Source organism: Catharus ustulatus, chromosome 14 (assembly GCF_009819885.2).
Source record: "Catharus ustulatus isolate bCatUst1 chromosome 14, bCatUst1.pri.v2, whole genome shotgun sequence".
NCBI lineage: Eukaryota > Metazoa > Chordata > Aves > Passeriformes > Turdidae > Catharus > Catharus ustulatus.
In genome coordinates, this window is record NC_046234.1 from 12,296,227 (window position 1) to 12,322,023 (window position 25,797).

General features: G+C 41.1%; 1 protein-coding gene across 7 annotated transcripts in view; it reads left to right on the forward strand.

Annotated features, from left to right (window-relative positions):
- Window positions 1-25,797, forward strand: part of IL1RAPL2 (interleukin 1 receptor accessory protein like 2) — a 362,583-nt gene that overhangs the window by 184,187 nt on the left and 152,599 nt on the right. For 6 of the 7 annotated variants that reach the window (XM_033072583.2, XM_033072578.2, XM_033072581.2 and 3 more), the window contains exons 3-5: window positions 2,560-2,833; window positions 17,678-17,864; window positions 24,758-24,911. In XM_033072583.2, the coding sequence (XP_032928474.1) occupies window positions 2,560-2,833; window positions 17,678-17,864; window positions 24,758-24,911 (615 nt within the window). The remainder of the gene's footprint in view (window positions 1-2,559; window positions 2,834-17,677; window positions 17,865-24,757; window positions 24,912-25,797) is intronic. The other variant, XM_033072584.1, reaches the window with a different exon arrangement.

Genomic DNA, 25,797 nt, shown 5'->3' on the forward strand with positions numbered 1-25,797 from the left:
GACTGGCTGAATTAATTAATCAGCTGAATTAGTTTGGATCTAAATTCCAGTTCTGGACACCTGTATTCATTTCAACTTACTGCCCTACTTAGACTTCTGTGACTTTGCTAAATCAGAAGAGAGAGGGTGCCTTTGAGAATACCTATGCATCCTGGAGAACAAGGGATGAGCCATCTGGAGAGCTCACATTGCCTTGCACATCCCTCACTGAGAGAAGGCAGCTGAGAGCTCTGCACTTTAATTGCCCTCTGTTCTTTAATTGTAAATCACACCAGCCTAAAGAGCAGGACTTTAAAAAAGCACAGAGCTTTTCTGAGGAAGCTCTGTGTGGAGTACAATGATACCTGCTCAGTGTAAAAGTCCTGTCACCTATATAAAATAATTCATGATGTCAGAACTAGGCATTTAATGTAAAAGTGGATTGGATGGGGTTGTAGGACTGGGAGAACCAGGCTCTTTCTCCAGCTCTGCTGCACAGCCCATGTCTGTGCACAGGGAGAGGTCAGTGTGATGTTTCCTGGGGTCCCAGCAAGGGCATGTTCAAGTTACAATGTGCAGCTTTGGTCATGGTGAAGGATGTTATAAGCCTGGAGGAGATGCACTAAGAACAAATGCTTCAGTACAGGATTTTCAAATAATGATTATCCAAACTCGTCCTATTGTATGTGGCACTGTTAGAGGAAGGACATGGCAGAGGCAGTGAGAAAAAGGAACATCAGTAAATTCCTGCTGGTCTTTCACTTGATGTCATTAACAGCAGCCGTTAAAAGCAATGAATTTTAATTTAAATCGGTAGGATGTTGTCAGCAAAATGAGAATGAAAATCAAAATTGAAGTTAGCTGGAACAGTGTGTACATAAATTCAGGTGAAGGTTTTGATTTGGGGCTTTTTTGATGAAGAAAGAAGTCAGCTGGCACAAACAGCTGCTGTTTTTGCACCTGCTTGTGGAGTGGGGGACAGGAACAGGAAACATCCTGGGGGTTAAGGTGTCTCCCTTCATCTGAAGGATCTCCCTTCACCTGTCAAAACTGTCATGAGTAATGTTTGGAGTAATGTGCTTCCCTTCCCTGCTGAGTTTATGTTAGTTTTTCTTTTTACAAGTTTGCTTTGCGGCAAGATTTTACATGGAAGTTTATAAACCAGAAAAGTATTAAAGTGGTCAGTGCCAACAGGTTTAACACGTGGTTCATGTGATCACAGCACACTTAAAGCTGAATTACTGTGATGGGAAAACTACAACCTTCTGCTTGTCACAGTTACTTCTGAATGATTAAAGGGAAACCTGAAAACTGGGAAGACATAATTTAAAGGCAATAGTAGTCACTAAAAGTAGGATCATTCCTGATATTCCATGTACAGAAATTTTTGCTAACTGCCTTTGTTTAGGAAGTAGATTAAAAAATCACTTGATGGCAGAATGCAATTGACAATGTGTATGAAATTAAGAGTGTATGAGGATATCCAACACCTACAGTTTGAGAATTGATACTGAAGAGGCTGCTTGAGAGTTACGTGGTTGAATGAGGTGCTGCATTAAGGGTAAAGATGTCCCATTTACTTGTAGCTAAATAGGATCAATAAATTCTAAAACCCACATATTTAATCAAGTCTATCAACCTTAGGTATTGTGTTTGCCTTTTGATGATCTGCCTTTGAAGGCTTTTTCTTTGGTTTTATTCTTGGCTGATTTTCATGCTTATAGTTTTTCTAGCAATGAAAAAGATTGAATTGAAAGGTCTCTGATATGTGATATGGTGATATGTGTCCATGTTCTAGGACTGTATTGTAACTAAGATAATAGCAATGGGAGAAAAATTACAGGGAGAAGTGGTCTTTTATTAAACTGTCTGATGTATGTTAATTTTAAAGTGAAGTATCAAGAAAACTATTTCAAAAGTTTTTGCTGAACAGAACATCAAAAGGTCCTTTTTTATTTGCACGACTCCTGTATTAAGTTGGATTGCACAGGCAACACGTTGTAATTGTATCCTGTTGTGTATAATACAGACCTCTACAGTTTGAGTAGGCTGTAGGGAAAAACCCAGCTAAGTGGAACTGCCTTGAAAAGAAAATTATAAATGTCACATCTATTATTTGGGGATTTTTTTGCATAACATAATTAACAGAGGTGGATAGAAAAGGCTTAAGGGATAAGATTGGCATCAGATGCCAGTGTACATTTTCCTTGTACAAGGAATTGGAGAATTCAAAACTGCTTTACAGAGGCAAGTAGTTCTGGTGCAAAACATTGGTTTATTTAATAAAGAATTAGTGTTTTGGGGATGAAAGTAATGGTATTCTAAAGAAGTGGAATTGAGTAAACTCAGTGTGCTTTATTTATTGCTTGCACATTCACAGTTACTGGTAATTAAAAAAGGTGTATGAAACCCCTTAGTCGCCACTAACTGCTTTATATTTTTCATATTACCCTGTAACAATTCAGCACATGCCAAAAGCCATTTCTTTCAATGTACTGTATTGCATTTCCCAAGCTGCCTTTCACTATATTGAAAAATGCATCTGTGTCTAATATTTCTTTATTATTGTTTTGCTTTCAGTTGATGGTTGCATTGACTGGTCAGTGGATCTCAAGACATACATGGCTTTGGCAGGTGAACCAGTCCGAGTGAAATGTGCCCTTTTCTACAGCTATATCAGAACTAATTATAGCATGGCCCAAAGCACAGGTCTTAGGCTTATGTGGTACAAAAACAAAGGAGATTTAGAAGAACCCATTATATTTTCCGAAGTTAGGATGAGCAAGGATGAAGATTCCATATGGTTTCACTCGGTTGAGCTGCAAGACAGTGGTTTCTACACGTGTGTTCTAAGGTGAGTATTGTGTTAAAGTCTAAATAAGAATGTGGGGATTATTGGTTAATAATGTATGGAGTATTAGATATTGGTTAAAAAAATAATTTTAGCTATTAGACTTGAGGTATCCATCCACTTAATAAATTTTCATTTTTTTATTATTGTAATTATATATGTCACACAATGCTTTGTCTCAAAATTAATTTCCCTAGTAATTATAGTTCTCATCCAGTAGCTATAATTAATGTGCTTTCACTTAATTACTTCTTTTTTTTTAAGTACAACATTTGCAAATTCTCAATTTTCTGTAAACCTTCAGAACCTTATACTTCTTAAATCATGAAGTATTTTGTTTAAGTACTGTTCTGTTTCAAATCATGTGGATTATTAGAGAGTTACAGTTTGAATTATTCTAATAGGATCAGGCCATGGGTAGTTATAGTTCTGTCTGGGTTTGAAGAAATGTTTATTTTAATATACAATTATGATTTATAATATATTTTAGCAGACCTCTCTTGGTAAGGCATCAAAATGCATTTCTCAGAAGTATCTTGGAACTGTTGGATGATCCTTAAATTAAACATGTGCTAGAGCTCGTGATTTCCATAATGTAGATGTTGATGTCATCTCTATGCCTAAAATGAGAAGATAAAAAATAGGAGGACTTTTACAGAATGAATGAATAAATATTCCTTAAATGATTCCATTTTGAATTAGAAGGAGTTTACAGATACTTTGTATGATTTGGTTTTAAACTATTCAGTTTCAGATAATGCTTGCTTTCTTTGTTTGTTGTTCCATACTGAAATTAGACACATTTCATGAATTAAATAACAAGTATTGCAGCAAATAACAGCGCTGTTCAGAGCCCAGAATCTGCTCACTGTCCATCTCTGCTGAGCCTTGCTGGCTCAGCTGCCTCAGAGCAATTTGATCCTGAGGAATGCTACTGAAACAAAGATTGTGCCCTGGATTGTGGTGATTCGTACTGGGCACCAATGTGGGTGCTGGATTGTGTTGCAGCCTTTGGAGTTATTATTTTATCAGCTCCTCTGTCAGAGGTTGGGTGTGATGTGAAGTTCCTGATTTTGAAATGTTACAGGAAGATGGTGATTTATATGTTTCAAGGGAGTCGTGCTTTTTTCATAAGAAGTCATTGTTGTGATAATCAAGTTACTAGTTTAATGATCTGAAACATTTTAATGCAAATCCTTTGTGAAAAATAAAGAATTGATCTTGGATCAAATCCTGGGGCATACTTTTTTCCGGGAAATTTCAAAACTCTGCTCATTTACATGACAAAGTAGTTTTGGTAACAAATGGGCAAGTTCTTGAATAATTCATGGCTTCCTCTCATTTTCAGCTAAAAACTATATGACACGCTTATTGGAAGGCATTACACAGCAACAAGATCCTCCTTGTCAGTTATGCAGTTTCCTTGCTTTGACTAGAACTTTCTTATATAATTACACATATTTTTGCCTTTTTCAGATTTATGTCAGAGTGCAGAATAATATGTGTAGTGGTTACAGATAAAAGACTGTATTTCTTCCTTTGCTGAATTAATTTTTTCTTCCAAAAGCGTGGCGATGTATTCTTGCTATTACTGTTTATGAAACCATAGGAGGCTTAAAATAGCTGAGGATGTAGCAATAGTAATTGATTTTAATTTCATTAAAATTGAGCTAGATGTAATGTTCTGAAATGTGATCACACTTCTGTGGGAGACTATCCACACCATTAACTGTGTAATTTCAGCTTTATTAATCCATTTTTTTTTTGAGAGGGATAAGCAGATGTTTGCGTTTTAGTCATTAACCAGGATCACCTGCTTTGTGAGAGTTAAAGAGGTCACAAATGAGAGCAGTAATTTTAGAATATGATTGTATTTTCTAGAATCAGTAACAATCTCTGTTACAAATGCCATATTTTGTAGACTGAATTAGCAGAGACTGGTAGATAGAACTTGATGCAGTGGAAGTGAAGAGGTGACTGTCTCCATCAGTGTGCAGCACTGGCTTTAGGGTTGCATGCATAGCTGAGTCTTTTGGTTTGGTAGCTGACAGAAAAAAAAATTAGGAGGAAAATGCTTTTGATTTAAGACAAAGTTTTAAATTTTTCTCAACAAAGAATTTTTCATTCAGGTTCTTTTAAAGAAAATCAGAAGCAATTCAATTCTAAATTGATGTCTTTCTAGCCACTCACCAGGGTTTTGTGAAGCCCTGATGCAACTCCCTGTGCTGTCCAAAGCGTGAAATCCCACATTTGCATGTCCCAGTAGTCAGTTCCACCACTTCAAGTCTCTTGCCTTGGAACTGTTCTGTTATTTGTGCTTGTCTTTGCAAAAAGGAGCAAGGGGTGAGACGCTCAGATGTGTTGCTAAGGCCGAGTGGGATGGGGAGTCCTGGTCCCAAAAGTTCATGGGTTGAAAAGGAGGACTCAGTCTTGATCTGGGAAGGCAATAGTGAGAGCTTTAATTTACTCCCCCCCAGTTTGTTACTTTTTTCCCAGTCAACACAAGATGACAGACAAGAAAACTGTATGGGGAATATGTCAACTATACTTTTCACTGAATTTCTTATCTGTTGAAGCGTTTCATCTCAATTCTTAAAAAAAAATAAAGTAAACGTGTTTTTCGAGAAACTGAATTTTTTGGTTTCTCACATGCACTCATAGGATCAAGGCATGACTATCAGTGAAGCAGAGTGAAGGAATTTTTCAGAAGCCACTTGAAAAGGGTGGGTACGAGCAGGTGAAGGATAGGCTGCTATGACAGTGATTTGAAGATGAGTAAAAATTAAATGTGTCAGTGAATTCTTTCTTATAGAGAACTGTCATTTCTGTTTTGTAAAATAACCTGTAATACTGCATAAAATTAAGGAGTATTAGATCAGCCCTTATAAATGAGGTTACTTTTCTGGACTGAAGAGATTTAATGTCATAATTTAAATGTTGCCTCTCCTTTATTAACCAATTAAACATTATTCCACAGACAGGTGTGGGGGTGTGTATATGATAGGAGGAATTTATTGTTGCATTAAAACCATTCTCACAATACATTTTGACATTGAGCTCACACTCAGGAGCAAACTGAAGTGTGACAATTTTTCTCCAGTGTTAAGCATATGAAAAGGTCCTGATTCTGCAAGGACTTTTAAAAAGAATGCAAAGTTGAGCTGTGTTAGCTCAGCCATGTGAATTCCATGGATCTTTGTTCTTGGATGCCTTTTTTGTGTCAAATCAGGCATATTGCTGCTGCACCCAAAAGGGATTCTATGTGATGGATAGCTGTGTATTTCCTTGCAGTTCCCAGGTAAATTCTGTGACATTTGTATCATGACTTTACTGCCCAGTGTGGAAATGCTGTGTTCTGGAGGTCTCCTTCCAGTACATACCTTGGATATGCCATTCATCTTCCAGCACCCAGCAATGCTACTTTCAGATAAAGCTGTTGACATTTCTGTTATGGAAGTTTGATATTCTGGGATTTTAACATCAGCACTCTGGATGGCATCTTCTTCACTGAAGAATTCAGACATGAGCTTCAAAATGAGGAAGCATCAAAACCAAACATGGAAATTACACTCAATCTAAATGCATAGGGTGGCCCTAAAGTTCTGACTATGTAGGACAGTTTTTTGCCAGATCATGATCTGCTTTTCCTCTCTGAACAAATATACATCTGTTTTTCTGTGTTAAAAACCTGTTTTTTAAAGACAGAGTGAGATCATCTTACTTGGTGAAAGAAAAGAAGACGAGCTGGGGAAGAAATCTCAGCAAAATTTACTCCAAATTTGCCCTCATCTCAGGACTGCTCATGGAAACCTTCTTCTAACTAGGCTTAGCTCCAAAACAAACTGTAGTAAGCATTTAAAGAATAAAACATAAGTACATATTTGCTTTTCATTAACTGTTAGTGAAATAAAATAACTTTATTCCCATAACGTGAATCAGGAGGGTTGAAAATCTGGGCTTCAAAAGGGTGGAGGGAATCAGGAGGAGAAAATTTGTGGTCACCAAACTGGCTAATGAAGCTAAGCCTTGATTTTTGTACAGGATGCAAAATAACAAGGAAGTGGGGGCCTTGAATGCCTATGGGGACAAAAGCATGCAGATCTGTAATACCAGCATTTGATGCCAGAGAATTGCTGACAAATCAGGTTAGGAAATCTGTGTATCCTTTTTCCCTTGCTGTATCCCTGTGAGCACAGCTCTTAATGGAGACCAGTGTTGCTATGGACATGCACAGAGGAATCGAGTCTTTGCTGAGCCATTGGTGAGCTATGGAGATACCACTTTCTGAGCAGTAATAAAATAGAGCAATGGTAGATTTTAAACCTTCTGGCTTTTGAATGTCTGTGGAGTGCATGACCAGCAAATCAAAATCAGATTTAGACAGCCTGGAGGTGCTGGCAGTAAAATCTGCGGCACAGCCTGTGTGCTCTCACTTCAAAGGGTGTTAGGCAGGGCTTAGGGGCTTGTAGCAAGTGCCTACCTGGAGTGCAGAATGCACCCATCAGCCCAGGGAAAACTGCACCCCTTCTCTTAGTGCTGAAAGTCTGGCTTCTGAGCAGCATGAAAAAAAGAGGTGTTTTCAGATCCAAACAGAAATATTGGACTAAGTCATAATGTGAAATTAAGTAGGGGTTAGGTCCCTTTCTCTGCAGCCATCTCTTGTAGTTCTTATGATATGTGTTTTAATGCAGTTCTTAATTTTGCTGATGGCAATACAGAATGTTTCAGGTGCTTTGACTTTGCTCAGCATTCAGCTGCCCATGGCAAAGGTGATTTTGTATCTCAAACTCTGTCAGGCAGTGTTGTAATTCCAGTTTAGCCACAGAACACTGTCTTCCATATCTGTTCTGGCAAGTGCCTTTTTTTCCTCACAGAATTACCCTGGAAAGATCTAAAGATGATACTTTCTTGTAGGCTTGTGTCTTTAATTATTGGATATCCAAGAGGAGCACATCTAAGTATCTGATGGATTACATCTATCAGTTATCTCTCAGCCTTGCACACTGGTATGTGATTTTCCTGTACAGTCCCAGGCATGCCTGTAGAAGCAGCAACATCTCACATTTGGAGCAAGTGGCACAGGCTGTTTGTTATTCTGTATGACACTAACATTAAATGCCACACATTAAAAAGGGGTGACATTTCCCACAATAAAATTGACTGATTCTGTATAAACAAATCAGTCTGAGATATAGTATTCAATACTTGAATTCAGTGCTACAGCAGATATATTATAAAGTCAGTATGATTCATGATAAAATAAATTTTTTTGAGGTTTTATCACTGAGTTATAATGTTTTGGCATTATCAAAATGCAGGGGAAAGTGGAATCAGAATGCTTCCACATTTGTATCTAGAATTCTGTGGAGACTGATGGTACTCCTGCAAATCATTTTGATGACATTGTCTTTATTGAGAGAAATCCGTTCTATCAAAGATTTCAAAGATTTCAAAGATATCAAAGATTTGTTTCTCTTCCCTGGTGATATGTATATTTCTGCTCACTCACCCTCCTCCTCTAAAGCTTTAAAAGAGAAATTATTCATCCTCTGTCGCTCTGAAAAACAATGTTTACTGTTGATGAGAAGCTGCAAGAACAGTCAGGGCTTCAAGCAGAAATATCCACGTTGCTTTGTGGTTGGAGGGCATCCAGTGGCTTCCCTGTTGCAGTGGCATGGACAAGAATGAGAACATTGTGTATCCTTCAGTTTTCCTAATAGTGAAGTCCCAGATTTAGACACTTTTAAAATGACTGACCTCACTTTGTAGTCTCTACAGGTTGTCATAACAAAGCTCCCTGTGCTGCAGTGCCTCAGTAATGTTTCAGCTCACTGTCACTGGTTGCTCCTGAAGTGCCTTCCCTAGCGGGCTTCAAACCTTGCCTAGAGCAGAGAAAGGAGGCAGTGGAGGGACTGCTTCCTCATGCATTCAGACTTTGCCTGCAGGAGAGCTGTTGCTGAGATGTTTCAGCCCTCCCCAGCCATCTCCTCTCCAACATGTCAGGGAGCTTTCATTTCCCTTCTGTTCTCCAAATAACAGTGACAATGTGCTCACCCAGGTATCATTCCTGTTGGAATTCCCATGAAGTCAGCTGTAACCACAACATATCAGTAGAAAAGGTTGTCTGTGTCCTGTGAGCAGACAGACAAATGGAAAGGTTTCCTGAGGAAATCCATCATGCCCAAAGTACAAGATGACAGAACCGCAGGGAGTTAAACTGATATTTGGTAAGTGATGCTGGAGGAAAATTTCTTCTTTTCTGGCCACCACTTTAAGGGAAGGCACAGCCAGGAGGACTCAGCTGCAGGACTCAAACAGTTCACATTGCAAGGACATTCACTTCATGATTCTTTCATTCCTTGTGTACCCTGTGAGACAATAACTGGTCCACTGGTTTCCTGCTTAATTGCCCATGTACAAACAGAGCAGGACCTGCCTTTCAACATTGCATCTGCAAAATAGGACTCATGTGCAGAATGAAGGATGTACTCCACAGGTTTTATTCCTCCAGGCAATAAAATCATTGAGGTTTAGCAATGCAGACAAGTCTGATGGGTGTCTTGGATGCAACTTTTGTTTTGTGTGCTAGGTGTCTAATAAAAAATGAAAGCATAGAGGAGTAGAGATGCTAATGCACACGTGTGTGTTTTGGAAGAAATAAAGGAGAGAGGATTGAGTCCTCTCGGAAACAGGGTATTGCAATTGCAAAATTATTGGAAGGGGATTTCCTAATACTGTCCTGGGAGCAATTGTTCCTGTGCCTCAGATTTATGTAGTTGGTAATGGGACTTTTCAGTAAGACAATGTGATTTAACTTTTATATCTAAGTTCTAATAGAAAAGTATTAGGAAATAAATGCAAAAGGGCTTAGTCATTTGCAGTAGCAAACTTTAAAGCAATTTGCTGCCTTGTAATTCTTAAGGACAAGGAGGGAATTTTCCCCTAGAGCAAACTCAGCCAATTACAGGATTTCTTTTGCTGGAATTGGGTGTCTGACGCTGACAGAGACCACCTACTTCATGAATTTAAGTGTGATATGCTGTAATAACTTGGTGTTCTTTTGGCTTCTGCATTTTTTCTGTGTTCTGTGTTGTATTTTCATATATTCAATTCTAACATTTAATGACTAACATCATTGAAAAGTTAAAAAAACCCCCGAAAAACCAGACCCAAGGAACACTGTTGGTCTGTCTGATTAAACGTAAATGTTGGGAGATTTTCTTTGTCTCTGGGTAGCCCCTGTTGAAATGACTGACTGGTGATTTGTTTTTCAGTTGCATCTGTCACAATGCAGGTCATCAGGACCAGTGCATGTGTGTGTGAAGGCACCTAGAAAAGAAATAGCTCCTCCTGACCCTAGCCATGTATGAATCAGCTAGCTGTCACTTCTTTTTCTTAAGACACATTTAAGAAGTGTAATACTAGAGATTGACCACAGCCACATCAAATCATAGCCACAAATTTTGGAATAATGAAAACATTGCTGTTACTGGCTGTATTGCTGCCTGTAGTAGGTACAGCCTGACATTTTTATGTCACATTTCCATCTTAAGATGATGTCCAAATTAAATTTAAACTTGGAGCTAAGCTTTGGTGAGAGAGACCCAACTGTGAGTACCCAACTGAGATGCTCTGCCCAGCTGCCATATCCAAACATCTTTTGTTCTTTGACCCAGGATCGAGAAGGACAAAAATTCTCTAAAGATGGCTAAACTCATAGCGAGGTCTTGCTTTTTAAGTGCCTCTGGTGAGAACTGGATTGTTGACAGGTGACTTGAGGAGACATTCCTGGATATCTATTTTTCAAGCTGTCATTAATGTGAGCCTTTTAAAATTACCTTTCAGTGACTTTGCTCAGAAGTTTTTTCTTTTGAATAGAGAGGGTATAGCCTTTCTTCACTGTAAAACATGGCCCTCTGGGACATCCACTATGTTTTAGTCAAGGTCAAATTGTCTTGTTTCTAGTGACTCTTATGCAGAGATTGGATCTTAGCAGAAAAGAAGCGCATAAAGAACAAAAATTCTCGGTGAGTGTTCCACACAGGTAATTTTTCTGCTTGGAAGGAATGGGGCCTTGAATGGTACCTCTGTCTGGATTCACCACCTCTTCCTCTATTGGAGAAAATAGAGATAAGAGCACTGGATTTGTAACATTGTGCTGGTTTATCAGTTAATTTCTGAGATCATACTTTCCATGATGTTATTTTCTTTTACTAAGGGGATCTTGAAAATGTGTCAGATGCTAAAGGAATGGTAACCTGGAATTAGGATTTCTCTTTTTCAGGCATAGGAGTTGATATCAGAATAACAGTTATAATGGCAACAAAAAAGCAAAATACAGGACAGGAATGTTTGGTACCTACCTTGGTACTAGGTACCACACACAAGCCACAGAATCACTGTGCCTCTTGGCCTTTGGTTCAGGGAGCAACTACTGCACTGTCAGCCTGCTCCTCTTCAGGTGTTGCTTTCTCACTTGACAAATTTATGAGAATTAAAAATCAAAAAAATTCCAAGGGTCTGTGATTTGTAACCTCTTACTCACTTGCACCATGGGTGGGAAATCGATATTTTCCAGACAATGACCCTGAATATGTAGCAGTGAGTGGGAGTAACTGAGAAATAAGTTAACACTTGAGTGAAACCTTGGAAGAGTAATTAATAATCTGTTTGTTTTTAAGATGTTACATTTGTGTGATCTGAAAAAAATGATGATGATAAACAACTCATTTTTCTTTACGCAGATCATCAAACCGTGACCTTAGTAACTATTGTGTGAACTATTGTGTGAAATTTGGACAGGAATAAATTTATTAAACTCTCACGGAGTGAGAGGAAAACAATCAAATGCTCGATTAAGTCTAAGAGCTGATAAAACAGCACATTTATAGAGCAGCCAGTATTGGATCTGGTTGTGCATTAATGCTTCAGATGGACAACGATGGTTGGTGGTGTAGTTAATTACAGCTTGTTGGAAGTTTTCTTTTATTTTCCCTTCTTTCTTTCAGGGAATTTTGTTCCTTTTTTTTGCCTAAGAGGTGATAATGACAGTACTTAAGAGACAAAAGAAGTGGTCAAGGTGGGGGGGAGGTGCTGCTGGTTACTCTCTTACATGGAAGGGTTTCTCTTTGGAAGGGCAGAGATACCATGAGATTTTGGCTGTGTGTTACGGGCTGGGCTCTGCTCCTCTCACTCTCTGTCAGAGGGGAATGATCAAGTGCTGCTACCATGGGGAGCCCAGCCCTGTACTGCTTCTCCTGCTGTGGGTGAGCCTTTGCTCGTGAGAGCAGCCACTGAACTGGGATCTCATTAACACCTGATCACACTGGAAAGGATCCTCACCATCCAGTTGGGTGCCTCGGGAAAATCCAGGACCCCAACACGGTCCCCCTTCCTGTGGGGTGCATCTCCCCAAGGTTTTCTGCCACTGCCTGGGCCTTTTTTGCTACACTTTAACCTCAGCATCCCTGGCCCAGCTATACTACACCTACAGCTACATTTGTGGCGTTTCTGCTAGGGTTTGTTTGTCACTCTGGGGTGTTCCCACCCCAGCTCTGCTCCGAGGTTCCCGCTGCAGCCCATTCCAGGCCCCGGCCCGCCCGCCATTACCGTGAGGGAGCCGCGGCCGAGCTCGCGCCACAGCGCCCCCTGCAGGCGTGGGGAACCATCGGCCCTGCCCGGCCGGGAGCCAGCAGCGCCCCTGCTGGCTGTGCCCGGAACTGCAGCGCAGGGGAAGGGGCCGCAGCCGAGCGAGGCTGTCCCTGGGGCTGTGCTCTGTTCCTCCTGTCCCTGGGGCTGTGCTCTGTTCCTCCTGTCCCTGGGGCTGTGCTCTGCTCCTCCTGTCCCTGGGGCTGTGCTCTGTTCCTCCTGTCCCTGGGGCTGGGCTCTGTTCTTCCTGTCCCTGGGGCTGTGCTCTGTTCCTCCTGTCCCTGGGGCTGGGCTCTGTTCTTCCTGTCCCTGGGGCTGTGCTCTGTTCCTCCTGTCCCTGGGGCTGTGCTCTGTTCCTCCTGTCCCTGGGGCTGTGCTCTGTTCCTCGGGGCTGCTGCTGCTGCTGCTGCCTTGTTCTACACACACATACCAGCAAAGAACTCTTGTTCCTTTCCCGAATCTTTGCCTGAAAGCCCCATACTTTCAAAGTTACAATAATTTGGAGGAGAGGGGGCCACCTTTTCTACTCCAAAGGAGGTTCCTGCCTTCTTTGGCAGACACCTTTCTTTCAAACCCAGACATTGCTGTCGTTGCTCTAACTCAAAATGAGCGAAGATGAATATACAGGTTGATCTATCCAGTCCTGCAGACAGCGAGCCAATAAAAATGTCATTAACACAGCCAAAGTGTTCAGGGACATGGAGAGAGATCTAAGCCTGAGGTGTGCTGTTCCCTAAGCACTGCTTTGATAAATACACTTCTCAGCTTTTGGATCTACCGCTGAAGTCTTAGAATGTAATAAAAAACCCCAGTACAATGAAAAATGAATCTGTAAGGGAAAAAAAACCCTAGTATGAATCCTCTTGTATAAATATGCAATTCAAAATTAGGTGGGGTTTTTCAATCTAGTAGATATAAAATATTCAACCACATTTCTACCTCCTTCCTCTTTATAAGAAAACCAATAAATATGGGTGGCTGGGAGTCATTCTGAGCATATTAGAGGCAAAAATTTTCCACTTGACTCTTTTAACTAACCAACCTCATTTAGCAGAAACACAAATGCAATAAAAAGGGTTTTTTTCCAAAGTAGTGAATATTTACTTTAATTTGAATTCAGCCTGAGGGCTGATTAATTGTCCTGAATCCAAAACAAGATGAAAAACAATTTAGGGACTGACACTTCAATTTCAAATGTCCTTATCCATTTCTTTTTATCCTCCCTTTTTCCCTTTTGTCCTTGCCTCTAAGTCAAGCCAAACACAGTTTTGCTTGCTTTTGTTTTGAGACCTGTTAAATTCCCTTGGTTCTCTCTCTGCTTTTCTATTGGGTTCAAAGCTGGCTTCAGTTTGTGGTTTGGCCAGCTCCAGGTGGCCTGGGGATTACAGATGCCTTGCCACCAGAACAAAGGAAACTGCTTTGTGAATTCTGGCAAAGTTCAGCCCTTCTTCCTTTTTCCAGTCAAGAGAGTAGGCCCAGTGTGTAACTATTCTCTTGAAATAGAGAATTACAGATCTTAGTTTCAATATGAAAATATAAGACAATTTTTTTTCTTTGCGCTGTGGAGTGGTTCTTTATTTTCCTCCCTCTTCTTGTTCCACATATGACCACTACTACTTCTTATAGAACTAGAACCCATTAGAAATCAGTTCCTATGGAAAGTGCATTGTTTGGAAACATTTCAGAAAAGACAAATTATTGGGAGACCTCCTTCCAGACCCATAGGTTTATTTCCTTTACATGTATATGGAAAATGTCGTCTGACAGGTTCATGTGGGTTCCAACATTCTCTACTTAGATACAGATTCTTTCCCGGCCTCACAATACTAAGATCACCACTGGAAGCCCTCAAGCATCTTTCTCATCCACCTGGAAGCTGTTTGCTTTTCATTCCTTTTGGCCACTGTTTCTGAAAGCAAAGCCCAGGTTACCTGTATCTTTGCTTTTGTTATCTGTTCTTGTGTCTGGCTTTCCTCGTTAAAAATGGCCATATAACCTTTCCTGCTGGCCAGAGACTGCTGGGAGCACTGACCTCCCCCACCAAGCTCTATGACCATGTATTGAAAACAAAAGTGAATCCTCTTTTTAATAATTCATAGGCCATCTGTTTATCTTCTGAAAGAAGAAAAGCAAAAATATGGGGTTTGTGCTAGTTTATCTACATACCTCTACCACCACCAACAACAAAAAAAAAACCCCAGGAAAAAGATCCTTGCCATAAACAACTTAATTGCAGCTCATGAAGGAGAGCACTTGTGGACACAGGGGTCCTGAAAACAACTGGGAAGAAAGAACTGGATGAGAGAACTTTTTAGGTGAGCTCCCATCAGTGCCCTGTGTGGCCAGGACTACACTGTTCCCGTCTATTTGGCAGGTGGTAAAATCAAAGTTGTACCAATCCTCTTTGTGATCTCCCTCCTGAGTTCTCCCTCAAACCGTCAACTTTAGAGAGCACCTTTGTGCCTCCAGAACCCACAAGGCAGGGAAGACACCAAGAAAAAATCAGCATGGATGCAGCAGCTGCTCAGAGAACTGAGATGAAATCTCACCCCCAGCCTTGGGGAGCAGCTTGCCCAGCACGGGAAGGAATGGCTCATGACTTTGGCAGACTTCAGCTCCCAGGCTTCTTCAAAACTGAGAAGAACAGCAAGGTTGATCAAACTACTGATTCCTTTTGCACGTGACTTGAAATATCACTGTTTTCCAGAGCTGACTAGATTAAAGGAAGATTCCTGCTTCAGTCACTGACATTCCTGTAGAAATTGCCCTTTTCTGGATTACCAGCAGTAGCAGTAATGTGAATGGCTGGTGAAGAAACATCCATGAAGCTTTCAAGTCTATTGCTTTTGGCTTAGTGAGGGCTTTCTTCATCATGAGCCTGAATAGATTTATTGTCTTGGTCATGGAGTGTGAACAAAAGTGATGGTACTCACCAGGCACTTAGTTTCCTCAATTCTACTCAATTCTAATTGTAACTAATGAAAAGCATACTGCATTTTTAGGTTGTGGTTCCAGGAAGCGTTTTAAATAGAAGTAGCCTCCAGCACTGTTCAAAATGCAATCTAAATAATGCAAGATTGTTAGGAGAAAATACAGCACTATTAAATAACACCAAGTAATGGACAACTATTCAAAGACATTATTTTTTATTAGCCCGGATCATTATTACCGAGCGCATGTGACCTTATTTGCACTCAGTAATAGTTATGTTCATTCAGGAAAGCCAAATAATCATTACTGATTAATTGCTATTGATTATACTGGGTGGTTGTATCCATATTTTATGGATTTTCAGTGCTGTAAAAACTCTCAAATATGTTTTGTTTTCTTCCTACAAGAAGGCTAACCCCTTTCAAAAGCTAATTTAGGAGAAAGTTGACTTATTTTCCTTAAATTATATAATCTCACTCCAAATGATGGATTGTTTTCAGTCCATACAAATTTTTTTTCAGGTAAAATAATATGTTTTGTGCAGTTTGTGAGAATGAGACTTTATTATAGACTCCCAACTGAAGCATATCACGTCAGTGTGAAAGTGAACCTTTTCACTCAGAGGTGAGGGAATGGACAAAATGGACTGATTTTATCACAGAGATGTACAGGTGGCATTTTGAGGAGAAGTGAATAGGAAGGACCAAGTCTGTGGTTTTACTGAATGCATAACACTAATGATGCTGAAAATGGGATATTTCTGAAGATTGCCTCCTGATTTGCCTTGCAAATGGCTCTGTCTGCCAATACCTGCTCATGCCACACCTTTGACAAGAGCCCATTTGCAGTGTTTTTCCAGCACTTGTTTAGGATGAAACTTTGACCTCTGGTGAAGTGTCCCTGTAGACCTTTTTATTTTCTTCTCAACTACAGGCTCACTTGACAGAAGGAAATGTAACAGAAGATTTGTCATGGAACTTGTTGGATTTCTTTTTAATAAAAAACGCTGTCCTGGGTCTAGTTGGTGGGAGTGAGCAGCCAGCATCTTAAGTGTCAGGGTGTGACTGATGGATCACTTTCCACGTGCACAGGCACCCTCTGGTCTTAGCTAAAGCAGTTTGGGCAGAGCTGTGATAGAGGAGGCAGTGGCAAAGCCAAGATAGCTGCCTTCAATGGGAGTAACCACCCAGCATGACTGGCTTGTTCCTGGCTTTCTTGGTAATGGTACAGTCAGTTTAAATGACAGAATGATGCACTCTGTTATAATGTGGCTTTTTCTCCATGTCACAGGGAGAGGAGCAGAACTGGGCTGCAGCTGCCCTGCCCAGAGTGCCAATGCCCCACAGTACACCTGATTTTTGTGACAGGAGTTGCAGCCATGGACAGTCCATGCTGGAGCAGGGGAACACATGAGGAGAAAGAGGTGGTGGGGGAGATGTTATAGACTAACCACAACCCCCAGCCCCACTCCTGTGGGGAGGGAGAGGTAGAAGAAAAAGAGGATGTGAATGGAATGTGTTTTAACTTCTTTATCTTTCTCACCATCAAGCCTATTATAATTTGCAGTTAGTTAAAATATTTCTTTTCCATGTGAAGTCTGTTTTGCCTGTGACAGTAACGGGTGAGTGGTCTCCCTGTCTTTTTCTTGACCCACTAGCCTTTTCATTTTATTTTCTCCTCCCCATCCCATTGAGGGCAGTGAAGGGTGCAGCTGGTGGGAGGTTGATGGCTGGTCCAGGCTGATCCACCACAGTATCATGTGCTGTAGGATTTTGTACAGGGGTTCCTTCTCAGGGAGAAATCTTTCCTGTCTGATGTCCTTTAACATCCAGCACATAACCCTTTTTCCCAAACATATAGCACTGCACGCTGGAGTGAAATCTCCCGAAGGTGGGAGAGAACAAGGGTGAGGATAAGTGTGGGGGGATACAGAGGAAATGGGACAGTGTATCCTGACCAACATTTGAGGTGCCAACAGGTTCCTGTGTTCACAGACTTGCAAGCTCAAAAGAGCTGCTGTGCTGGGTTGGATCACTTGTCAACAATATTTCTTCAAGGTTCTGCATAGTCTTCACAGTCAGACAGAAGTGAGCCTTTATGTTTCCTAGTAATTCCTCTGTGCTGGAAATGCACAGCATGGCTGTCACTATTTGAATGTGTCACTCAAGTGTTTGTGAAAACGAGAGCTTAACAAACAATCTTATTGTGCCAAAACAAACGTGGTGAAAAGAAGGCAGGATAAATAAAACCATCTTTCTATCCCTGCAGAAACTCAACATATTGCATGAAGGTGTCCATGTCCTTGACGGTAGCTGAGAATGAATCTGGACTTTGCTACAACAGCAAAATCAGATATCTGGAAAAATCAGAAGTCACTAAGAGGAAGACAATATCCTGTCCTGATATTGAGGATTACAAAACAGCTGGTCAAGAGCCAGATGTGGTGTGGTACAAGGTAATTATCACTGTCTTATTGCTGTTATGCTGAAACTGTTCAAAACTTTCAGTCTGAGGCTTAGAGTTGACTTTCTTCGAGGCATAAGTGGTTTGTGACTGGTCTGGAGAGTGTTCTCCAAGTGTGACAGTTTTGCAGGTAAAACTACCCAGCACAGTCATTGTCCAACAGAAATCAATATCAATGAGGATGTTCTGTGAATAGCTCACAGGACTTCTCTATCAGCATTCCCAAACCACAGTGCCTCTGTACCAGTTTGTGCCTGGCTGTGGTGTCTCCCTGCATAATACTGGGGTAGAAACCAAGGGAGGCACCTGCAATGGAGCCAAAGGTGTATCAGCAGTGCCAACTTCAGTTGTGCTGCCCAGTTATTTTTTATGGAGTCCACTGGGTAATTTCACCAAAGTTGTAAATTTTTTGCCAAAGTCTCCTGGAGTCTGCACAGAAGTCTGCTGAGGTTCGTTGAGTAACTGTCGTGAAGTCAGTTAATTTTAACTGAGGTCAGTGAGCTACTTTTACTACTGCCAGGTAACTCATCTGCCTGCACTTCCTCCAAGGCCTGTCAAGTGTCATGCACCACTTTGTTCAGCAGATGTATTGGTGATGCGTTTCTGTAGATCCCTAAGAAAGCAGGAGAATGAGTGAAATATGGGTTGGCTGGCAAACATCAGGTAATGAGATCACAGCATAGTCTAGCAAATTTTGCCTGTTGTCTGGACTTGGGACAAAATTTGATGTTTGAAAAGCCCTCAGGTATTAGTTGAGGGCTAATACCCTAAACTGCAAGAAACAGTAGAGAAGAATAAAGAGCTGAGAGTCAGAAGGAATCAGAAATTGTTGGGCAAGAGGAACAGTTCAGTGGGGTCAGTGGAAAATAGAGCTTGGATTGTACGTGTTTAGGATAAGCTTGGTTCAGGTCATAAAGACAGAAACATATAAACTACAGTAAATTCACGAATACAAGCCGCACTGACTATAAGCCGCATCTCTGGGTGTTGGCAAATATTTCGGTTTTTGTCCATAGATAAGCCGCACACGAATATAAGCCGCTTTGTCGTTCGCAGCGAGGACCCGCGTGCAATTAGTAACAGAACCGCGGGAGGGCGGGGTTTACTGGCTGAGCTAAGGCTGTGCAGGCTCGGCCCGCTAGGGGCCGCTGACGGGGCCAGGTGGCCCAGCCCGGTGCTGCCGCTCGGGGCCGGCCGCCGCTGCCACTGGGCTCGGTCACCCCGGGTCGGCGCTGCCCCGCGGTGGCAGGCAGGGACGGAGCTTCCCCTGCTCCTACGGCAGCGGCGGTGGGCGGGGACGGAGCTTTCCCGCGCCCGTGGCGCCGGCGGCGGGCAGGGACGGAGTTTCCCCGCTCCTGCCGCGGCGGCGGCGGGCGGGGACAAAGCACCCCGTCGGCTCCCTGAGCCGCGGCAATGGCTGCGCGCGCTTCCCCCCCCCTCCCCGGGCCGCAGCAATGGCGGCGCGGGCTTCCCCCACCCTCCCCGGGCCGCGGTAGGGGCGGCGCCGGGCCCCCCCCGTCTCTCCCCTGGGCTGTGGCAGAGGAGGAAAGAGAGCTCTCCCGCCTCTCTCCCCACCCCCCCGTGCTGCCTACAGGGAGCCAGGCTCCACCCGCGGTGCAACAAAGTAGCGATTTGTAACAATCGCAAAATGCCGACTTTGCAGCTGCTCGGCTCAGCACTCTGGCAGGCACTTCTGAGGTTGTATTAGCCGCTCCTGATTATTAGCCGCATTTCCGGTTTAGGAGCAAAATCTTAATCAAATTGGTGCGGCTTGTATTCGTGAAATTACTGTAGTTAAAACCTAAATTTGGAGTGCTTGATTTGCCAACCTTAATAGCATTCTTTAAAGACAGTTATTTTGTATGACATAAGTAATATGGGCAGACTAGCAGATTTTTTTCCTCCTTAGCAGGTTGCAGCTGAAAAGAGCAATTATAAAATTCATCATTTATTTGTTTTTTTACAAAAATCTCACTTGATATATCTTATAGTAACAAAATGTGTGCCATAACCCACTGTTAGTGTGAACAAAGTTTTTCTTTCAGCAATTGATGCTCTTTCTCTCAGCATATGGGTTGATATCTTCAGTACTGTTCATATGTCAAATATATTTAGTTAATCATAGAATATCTTGGGCTCACAAGGATATTGATTCCAGTTTCTGGCTCTGCACATGAAGTCTGAAATCTCAGAGCAAAGAGGATACTGAAGAGAAGTTGCTTCTTGCCCTCTCTACCTTGGTATCACTGAACACCAGATCACTGAAGATCTCACTTTTTTGCAAAAGCACACTGAAAAATAGTCTGGCAGAAATTATCTTCAGCTGTCATGGGGCAGAAATGAGTCTATAGAAGATGCATGTGCAGCCCCACACCAGCAATGCTTTGTACTGACCAAAGGAGTGGAAGGGTCTGTTCCATATTCCCACCCCTATTGTCTGGGTGTCACACACATGTTGTGTGACAGCAGCTGGAGTGACAGCTGACAAATCATCACTGAACACAATTTATGTCATTGGATGATAACAGTGAGGCAATGGAAGTGGACAACCTTTAGTCTGGCTTGATAGTGAAAAGAGACAGAAGTGAGATTAACTACTACATACACCTTCTTATCCATAATTAACAATAATGAGTTATCAGTTTGGCTCTTAGAGAAACATCTTTGCTACCTGGACCTGAGTCAGGAAGCTCAGCAGTGTGCAATTACAATATTAATGCTGCACAGAAGGTGTGTATGTCAGGTTATGCCTTGAAACAAATTTCTATACAGAGTTTTGGATTATTCTAGAGAAGTCCAATTTCTAGGAAATATATAATTATATGGATTTCAAAATAATTTGGTGAATACTGGGGTAACCCCTACAAACTGCAGTCGGGGACTCATGAGCATGCTGTGGGAGACAATGTGAGTAAGAAAAAGCAGGTCCGTTCTCCTGAAGAATAGTGTGAAGTGTTATCCTGCCTTAGGATCTGACCCTCACTTTCCAAAGAAGGCATCCATTCTGGTCATAGCACAGTAGATCCTCAAGTTTTTCCCCCCTACCTTGGATTTTAAGCTTGATGTGTACATAAAGGCACCTTCTTGAGTAAATCTGCTCCAGAGGCACTCGTGGGAGCCAGGGGGGAGGAGGGGATTTATTCCTTTCCATTATGCTGGAATATTTAGAGATTTTCACCCAGGCAGGGAGTATAAGTTGTTCAAAATAGAACACTAGATAGATAAATAAATATGAGGAAGTTCTTGAGATTACCTTCTTTAACTCTTCTGATGAAAAGAGAAATCCTTGTGTTCATGAGAACCTGCCAGTTCACTGGTAGTCAGGGAGTTTGGAGTTGTGACCTATAAAATACCATCAGACAGAACAGTGATGATGCCAGCCCACCATGTGCAGAACCTACTCTGCCTTCCAAAAGCCTTCTTTGTGTTGAGGGATTAATGAATCTGAGCTAGTAATTGCATCAATTTACTGGGAGTTAACTGTAATTTAAACATGTTCTTAATTATGCCTGAATAGAATTCCACATGCACACTCAGTATGTAATATAACATTTGCTGTGAGGATTTGTTTTAACAGTAGTATGAACTTCACTTTTGGCTAGAATTACACTGCATTAAATATTTATTCTTAAAGATTTCCCCAATTAATGCCATTGATATATGCTCAGCTCAGCTATGCCTGTTAGAACTGTTTTGACAAGACATATGGGATTTTTTTTTGAAGTAAATGTGTATGTCAAGGCATGATTGAATGAATGGGATTTAAGAGAGCAGTTTCATGAAAAATCAGCTGGCAGAAGGAAAAGGTATATTACATCTTGAGTGTGGAGTCTTAATCCATTTTCATCATGTCTTTTCTACTACTGGGTTGAAAGGAGGGCTAAGAGAACAATCAAAATGTCAGATGAAGGACAGGTATTTGTTATCTACCTAGAAAAACAGACTTTTGAGGTACTGCCACTTAGATTTCAAGGAAAAGGAAAAAAAGGATAATAGTGCATTCCTTAATTACTGGGGGAAAAAAAAAAAACAACCCAAGAACATTTCAGATGTCTAAGGAAAGTAAATAGCCTGGAAAAATAAACCTGCAGATTCTTCTAGCAGGTAAGCATATTGCAGAAGCAGGAAGAAGCAATTAATTGATTAAAGCCTTTAGGAAGAATTTAGAACACCTCCCAGTCCCTGAAGGAGGCTTGGAAGATGATTGGAGAGGGATTTTTCACAAGGGCATGTAGTGAAAGGATGGGTGGGAATGGCCTTGGGCTGAAGGAGGGTAGATTTAGATTAGATACTGAATTTTTTCTTATGAGGATGGTGAGGCACTGGCACAGGTTGCCCAGAGAAGCTGTGGGCTCCCCATCCCTGGAAGGGTTCAACACCAAGTTGGATGGGGCTTGAAGCAACTTGGTTTACTGGAAGCTGTCCCTGCCCATGCAGGGGAGTTGGAATGAGATGATCTGTAAGGTCCCTTCCAACCCAAACTATTCTGTGATTCCATTAAATGAGTCAAACAATTGAGCATTTACCCTTTTAGGGAAATTAGCAGACCTCTGACAGTAAAATCTAGGTATTTTTCACAATATTAAGACTAGTAAGAATTTTGTTTCTCAGCCATTTTCCAGCTTCTCCCCTTTATTGCTTTTAGTTTTGTGTTTTGTATACATGAACAAGCCTTTTCAACATACTTTTTTAAAGCCTGCAGAGTCAGCAGAATAAAAAATAATTTGCTGAAATTTGGGAAAGAAAGCCTTATAAATAATCTTTAATAGGAAGTATTTCAAGAAGATACAAAAAGAAATAATTAGAAAATTAGTGGTACAATTCCACCAGAACAATTCCTCTATGTAAAATCACATTAGCACAAACATTGTTTTTGCTAAATCGTTAATCCTCATAGTAGTAAAGGTGTCATCCTCCTTAATGCAAACTTGTATATAAAAATATAAAGCATATAGAAATGTATCTTCCATCTCTTTGTTCCCATACTTTAAAAAATGAAGTAGAGACTATAAAACTGGTAACACAGGTTATTTCAGTGCTGCACGAATGGGTGCATATCTGAAATATGCTTACTTTGTGTGTTCTGGGAATTGTATTCCTTCTAAATTAGGATTGAATAGAACTGAATCGTATTCTTTGCCCAGTGTTCAGATTTAGTAACTCCGAGTAGATGGCTGATGTACCTTTCAATAGAACTAAAATATTGAGCTCAAATCAGAAAGGATTTAATGGCATTTCCTGGCTCAGATTTCTGTCCTCAGTGAGTCCCAGCACAGTAGATGGGGTCTGGATTCTGGTCATTCTCTATCACTAGTGTGAGCTAAAGTTCACTTGCAAGACAAGATGTTGCTTCTCTTATAGCTGTACTTTGGAAACAGAGAGAGAATCTGATCACATTAGAACTGAATCTGGCCTCCAAGGGACAGGGAGAATTCTTCAGTGCTCCCTTTTCAAGTACAAGGCCAGAAACTCTCAGTCCTGTCTTTTGTTTCTCTATTGTTGTTCTTTAATTTAGAATCTGACATGGATTCAGAATGCTTATGGAGTCCATGAAAAATTTATGCTTGTGTCATGCTGATCTCTTACTGTGGTACAATATATTTGCATGTTGACGTATTTTCTTGTTTGGTTGTTTTCTTAAGAGAAAGCTTTGTTCTATTTTGTTTTCTGTGTTTCTGACACTGCTGTGGCAGATGAGCAGAAAATGGGGCACAGGTGTGGGCATGTCACCAGTCTCTGAAGTTGCTGAGCCTGATGTAAGTGATGTGAGACAGCAGCAGTCTGAGAGCTTATTCCAAGCTGCCACCCTGAGAGAGGGAGTAGAGGGGCACTGAAGGTACTCAGACCCTGTGCTGCTTTCTGTTTCCTGGGTACAGGATTAGCCAGAGCCTCTGGAACTGCTGGCACTGCTGAGTGCTTTAGAGAACTGGAAAAATATGATTTTTTTTGCAGTCAGAACAGGCTTGATGTTAAAGGTATTTAGAGACAATAAATACATATCTCAGGGTGCCATTTTCAAGAGCTGATGATTAGATCTGACCCATGCTTTTAGTTCAGAGCATTCCAAGAACAATTCAATCATGAGTTCATGTGGAAAGTGACTGATCTGCCTGCAAGGATCCAGTGTATTAGGAAAGGGAGAGCTCTTCCTGTACTATATCACACCCTATCCAGAAGGACTCAAATACTGTTCCAGTGGGACCACAGTTTGTAGCAATGAGCCTAAATCTGCCAAACAGCAGCTAAGGACCGTGTGGGTGAGGTCTGTGAGAGCTGCAGGGTGTCACTGCCGTGTCCTGCAGCACAGGGTGCATCTCAGGGTGATGTTGAAAATTCCTGGTGGTGGGAAAGGGCTGAATCAAAGCTCATCAGGTGCTGGAGAAGCAGTGATGAAAAACAAGGCTGTGAGGAAACCAGCCTTCTGAATTTTCTCAAAAAACTGCTCTTCTTCCTGTTTTCTTCTTTTGGTAAATGGTTCTGGCCTGGGACTATGCAAAGTTTGCCTTCAGACTCACTCTTAAGAGATGTTACCTTTACTCCCTTCAAATAGAGATGTATTTTATGGTCCATCCTAAAGGAGAGGTCTTGGCAGTTGTTAGGAAGAAAAAAAAGATACTTAACCATTGCTTGAGGGCACCATGTATTAAACACAGCCTGTGTGATACAGTAGGAATAACTGAACCTTAAAAACATTTCTGTTTAATTTCAGTCTTCAAATTAATTCCAGTTTCAGATCTCTCTGCTTTCTGAAATTATATTTTAATTTTAATTGCAAAATATACCTAGGTGGTTTTTTCCTTATGTATAATACCGAAAATCTGGTCAGGCTACACTGTCTTATTTTGTACAAGCCAGGTAATTTTGGCACTGGGTTTTTTCCTACAGGAATGTCAGCCGAAAATGTGGAGAAGTGTTGTAATTCAGAAGGGAAATACTCTTTTAATTCAAGAGGTCCAGGAAGAAGATGGAGGAAATTATACCTGTGAACTAAAGTTTGAAGGCAAGCTTATACGAAGGACGGTTGAATTTAAGGTTACTGGTAAGAATCTTTTTTCTATGCCAATAGGAAAAAAAATAAAGCTTTGAAATAATAAGGAAAAAATGGTATTAACATGTCAGTGAAACCTGTCAGTGAATCTGTTTGATAGAAGTAAGTCCAAAGCAAATCCCAGTAGCTGAGCAGTCCCAGACTCAGGGAAGGTTATATCAAGATCTAAAATTCTACAGAAGAGTACTTCTACCTTTTGCTCTTTACAAAACCTGGAAATGCTCTATATTTTTAAGCTTTCATTTAATTTGTGGTGATCAGCTTTCCTAGTCTAGGGATTGTCTTTAGTGAAGAGCATGGCACAACCTATTCCAAGAATGAAGTTACCAATATTGGACTGTCAGAACAAAGTAACCTGCTTGTAAGGAGGTCATACACTCTGAGGTTCTGACTCCGTGCAGTATTTACCAGACAGTATTTTTCTGTCTATTTTTGCCAGGTACCAAAAATGAACAGTTAAAAAAAGTATTGTCTACCAATATATTCCTGCTCCCTTTTCATCTCACTGTACAGTATGGCATCTGTAATTATCATTTTGCCTTCTGTGTCTGTGGAACTTTGTAAGTACCTGAAAACAGTTGAGGTTTTCTTCAGCCCTTCACACAAAACCTTGTAAACAACTGGTTAGATATTTTCCCATATGCTGATAAAAACAGGGCCCTACTCAAAGCAGTGACTGGTAGAATTCATCTTTCTTAAATCAAACTGAATTATTCCATATGATGTTTCTAATATGTTCTTGAAAAAGTCTTCCCTTTATTTGGAGTGGAATCTGTTTTGTTATTCTTATCATTATTCCTCATTTTCAGTGAGTTTTTCCCTCTGTGCCCTATGTCACATGACCCTTTATTGTCCATTTTTGACCATGGACAGAACT